Raw genomic sequence first — 5,101 nt, forward strand, 5'->3', positions numbered from 1 at the left:
GAATACATTTTATATGATTTCTATGAGCTTATAGGATAATATACAATACAAAAGACATGTAGAGGCAATGATTTGACATCTATACATAAGTTTACAGCTGTCAGTTATAGAACGTCCAAAGTTACACCATGCTGTTTAATGATAGGTCAATTATTATTTGACTAAAATTTATGAAAACTACAGTTTTTTTGCAAACAATCTCACATGAGATACAATGAACATATTATTCACAATATTTTGTGTAAAGGTGAGGTCTTCATAGGCAAGGCATTCTAGACCTTGGATATTGGACTAAAAAAGTGGTTTTGGTTTAAGGTCAATGGCCAACTATGCATGCCTGGCCATAGGACCTCACCCATATAGAATAGAATGTTCATATACAATGTTGGGGTATTGGGCCAACTCTGGTCTAAATCCCAGGTCCCATGGCTTGCCTCACTGTAGAACCTCACCCATATAGAATAGAATGTGCATATACAATGTTGGGGTAATGGGACAACTCTGGTCTAAATCCCAGGCCCCATGACATGCCTCACTGTAGAACCTCACCCATATAGAATAGAATGTGCATATACAATGTTGGGGTAATGGACCAACTCTGGTCTAAATCCCAGGTCCCATGGCATGCCTCACTGTAGAACCTCACCCATATAGAATAGAATGTGCATATACAATGTTGGGGTAATGGACCAACACTGGACTAAATCCCAGGTCCCATGGCTTGCCTCACTGTAGGACCTCACCCATATAGAATAGAAGCTACCAGTTAACAACACATAAGTGACTTGAAGGCAACACACAAACAAAACAACAACAATAACAATAATATTATAAACATACAAACAAAACATGAACATACAAAACGACAATTGTGCCCTTATTGTGATTTTGTGGGGACAAATATACAAAAAAACAATTGTGATAGTACCAACAACAACAACAACAACAACAATAATAATATTATTTTACCTGATTATCTTATCTCCATAAATATCCAAAATAACTCGTAACATGAAAGCATTTGATAAAAACATTTAATTAATAAACGCCACTATAACCCCCAACCCCCTTTGGTCAATTATTGGGTATATAATAACTTTAATTTATTTTATACCCAATAAATGAATTTGTTTATGCTTATGTATGGATATCTTCTTAGTGTTATTCACTTATGGCCAATGTATAGGTTTTTTTAGACTTGAAAAATTGGCTCCAAATCAAGGCTGTAATATTAGCATTGGCATACATGCAACCCCAGGTTTGGCTACTATAGCGGCAGCAACAACATGATATCATAATAAAGTTCAATCCATCTCACCTGTTGTTCTACTAGCATAGCCATGTCCATAAACATATCATGTAACTCCTTTATACTTGTTTCAAGCTTTATGATGTCATTATGGCGAGCTTCGATATCGTTCAAAGCTTGTTTAGTTTGCTGAGTGTCCATGATTATCTGTAAACAATGGGTATTGCGGTGAAATAAAGCATTTTTGAATTTATCATGCTTTAACTGACGATAGACATGAAGTGTATGAATACACCATGTGTGTCTGGCGTATAAGAAGACACCCATGTTATAACTCAACAGTGAGCATGAGGTGTATGAATACACCATGTGTGTCTGGTGTATAAGAAGACACCATGTTATAACTCAACAGTGAGCATGAGGTGTATGAATACACCATGTGTGTCTGGTGTATAAGAAGACACCCATGTTATAACTCGACAGTGAGCATGAGGTGTATGAATACACCATGTGTGTCTGGTGTATAAGAAGACACCCATGTTATAACTCGACAGTGAGCATGAGGTGTATGAATACACCATGCGTGTCTGGTGTATAAGAAGACACCCATGTTATAACTCAACAGTGAGCATGAGGTGTATGAATACACCATGCGTGTCTGGCGTATAAGAAGACACCCATGTTATAACTCAACAGTGAGCATGAGGTGTATGAATACACCATGTGTGTCTGGTGTATAAGAAGACACCATGTTATAACTCAACAGTGAGCATGAGGTGTATGAATACACCATGTGTGTCTGGTGTATAAGAAGACACCCATGTTATAACTCGACAGTGAGCATGAGGTGTATGAATACACCATGTGTGTTAGGTGTATAAGAAGACACCCATGTTATAACTCGACAGTGAGCATGAGGTGTCTGAATACACCATGCGTGTCTGGTGTGTAAGAATACACCCATGTTATAACTCGACAGTGAGCATGAGGTGTATAATCCACAGTAGACCAAAGATTACAATCAATAATTGCATTCAATACAAGTACATTGGGTCAATAGCAAGGACACCACAACAAATCACCACATAAAGTGGATATGAGTTTAAACAACCTTGCAATTTAACAAACCCTGGTTTAATACCATATATTTCATATATAACACAATCAACATTATATAGATGTATGAGCCTACCCCTCCAGTAAATATAGCAGAGCTTCCATCCTTTCCTCGTTCCAACATATCTTCGATCTCATTATCTGACACCTGTTTCCCTGTTATTTCAAGCTGGCGTTGTATTCTTGCTTTACAGCGTTCACGATAATCGTTTTGTGTCGCGTTATATTCCGTCATTACATGAATGAACTTGCGCGATAACGTTGAGTGCTGGGAAGAAATATTGGGGTTAATATTTTGTTACTTCTGCTACAATACATAATGTAAAGAAGATAAAAAAAAATATTAATTTTGGTGCATCTTTTTAATGCAGAAAATTCAAGAGTTGGTTGCAGCAATCAATAATAAAGCTGCGTATGAACATCAACAATTTTCAGAACAGACCTTGAAGCTCACACATGACATGAAGGTTAAAGTCTCACACTCATGAAATAAGGCTGTCGTGTCATTTTTTTCAGACTTTAAACAAGTTTCTGTAGCTGTTCAGTAAACTTGGTGTATATCCCTGCTTTTTATTATTTCTTACTAAACTTACTTGAGTTTTTTGCATTCTTAGATCTGCGGGCAAAACATTTGAATTTTCTTCCATATTTCGTTCAATCAACTTCAGTTTTCCTCGAACTTTATTCGCGTTCCTCTTTATATCGGCCATGCAGTCCTCCATCTTCTCATTGGTGGCTGCAATGAGGGGTGGTTAGGAAATATGAGGACTTCACCCATATATAGAGTAGAACATCGTATGGTTTTGTCAGCTTAACTGGTTTATGAACTTGCATCATAAATGTAAATACCGGGTTTGATGCTCGATATTGCATATAATATAATATTTGTCTTCTAAATCTAATAGTATTACATCCGTGCACGACACCTTGAGTTTTAGTGATGCTGCGTAAAACTGTAGCGGCACTGCGCTAACCGCCGCGACAAGCATTTTGCGTCGCGTAAGATTAGACATAGATTTTGGCGACACTGGGCACCACGAGAATAGTTGCACCGAATCTTGGTTTTGCCTAATTTAACGGTTATTGCCGCGACAAGAAAATGTCCATAACTTCAATTGGACTCTGGCTCAATCACAGCTCTGATTGCATATTTGGGCAACACACTTTTGTAAAGCAGTCACTGATAAGTAGAAGAACCCTGGGCCTCTTCAGCATAGGAGAGACTTAGGTTGTTGGTCTATTACCCCCAATCCCTAAGCTGTTACCATCTAGACCCCACCAATATAATGCAGCCAAAATACATCCACCACACCACTCACCATCATCAGTTTGTGGTGCGGACAAAATATCGCTGTGTAATATTTTAACTTCTTGTACTTTGGTTGATATTACATCAATGTAGCCTCGTATCTCTTCAACCTGTATTTGACAAATATTTTATTTGAAATTTTATTAAAAAATTTTGTGCAAGATCAGTTTTGGAGCTTTGCGGCCACCAAAACTACATTTTACACATCTTGAAAGCATTCAATAAAAGAAGTGTATAAAACCCCATTATAGCAACTGTTCTTGACCACTACACAAAAGTAAACAAGTTACATTAATTTAATCCCTCATTTATTTAACACACATGTACACACTTTTCCACATGTAAACCGTGTACAATTCTTAAGTAAAGTTTAACAGCATTAAGATTTTAACACACAGAGTTACATGCGTGGCAACTTGCAATCGAACTTGAGGTGTATGGAACAGAACACCAGTGTTATAACAACTGTCATTGCACGCCATGCGAGGATAAATAAGTTACATGCGTGGCAACTTGTAAGCGGGCACGAGGTGTATGAAACAGAACACCAGTGTTATAACAACTGTCATTGCACGCCATGCGAGGATAAATAAGTTACATACGTGGTAACTTGTAAGCGGGCACGAGGTGTATGAAACAGAACACCAGTGTTATAACAACTGTCATTGCACGCCATGCGAGGATAAATAAGTTACATGCGTGGCAACTTATAATCGAACACGAGGTGTATGGAACAGTTTATAAAGACTGTCATTGCCCCGTCGTGCGGGGATAAACAGTCATACAATACACACAACCAGTAAACGTAAATACCTGTTTAAAGAACTCAGACATATTGTCGCCATCAGCTTCAACTTGAACGGCAACGTCGTCATCGTCGTCCATGTCGCCCGGCATGCCCTGCGTATTAATGGGAACATAAAACTATACGTGACGTGTATATATATAAAACATACTGCTGTAAAATTAGTACAGACATACCCTGCGTATTAATACATATGTCAGTCTTATTATCTAATACAACCATAAATATTGGAGATACAGGCTTAACATTAGTGGTTGCATGTGCATGCCCTGGCAGTAGAAGTCCACACATTGGCGAAGTTTCGGGAAATTTTTATCAAATTCTGGATTGATATCGTTAATTCAGTAACCTTATGTTTAGGTAATGGGCCAACTCTGGCCTCTATAACAGGCCCCACGGTGAGCAAGGCAGGACATAAACCAATAAAACCATAGAACAGATTCCACAAACTTACATTTTTCAGTTCTTGTAATCTGTCTCTCATATTGTTTGCTTCTATTTAAACCTCTTCAAAATATAAATCCCCAGAAATAAGAGAAGACTCCAATATTTCCTTGTTATCAGTTATTCAACATTCTTTATCATAAACATTAACTATTAATATAACAAATTTAGCCACCCT

The 5,101-nt window shown here is 37.7% G+C and overlaps 1 protein-coding gene across 5 annotated transcripts in view; it reads right to left on the bottom strand.

The window, feature by feature from the left end:
• The window catches only part of LOC101242355 (syntaxin-1A-like), a 14,997-nt gene extending 9,896 nt beyond the window's left edge, over positions 1–5,101 (bottom strand). For all 5 annotated transcript variants that reach the window (XM_026837833.1, XM_009862671.3, XM_009862670.3 and 2 more), the window contains exons 1-6: positions 4,934–5,101; positions 4,488–4,574; positions 3,685–3,784; positions 2,959–3,101; positions 2,442–2,633; positions 1,319–1,456 (exon numbers count right to left, since the gene is read on the bottom strand). In XM_026837833.1, the coding sequence (XP_026693634.1) occupies positions 1,319–1,456; positions 2,442–2,633; positions 2,959–3,101; positions 3,685–3,784; positions 4,488–4,574; positions 4,934–4,963 (690 nt within the window). In that variant the 5' untranslated portion in view covers positions 4,964–5,101. The remainder of the gene's footprint in view (positions 1–1,318; positions 1,457–2,441; positions 2,634–2,958; positions 3,102–3,684; positions 3,785–4,487; positions 4,575–4,933) is intronic.

This window comes from Ciona intestinalis, unplaced genomic scaffold (genome assembly GCF_000224145.3).
Source record: "Ciona intestinalis unplaced genomic scaffold, KH HT000025.2, whole genome shotgun sequence".
Classification (NCBI taxonomy): Eukaryota; Metazoa; Chordata; class Ascidiacea; order Phlebobranchia; family Cionidae; genus Ciona; species Ciona intestinalis.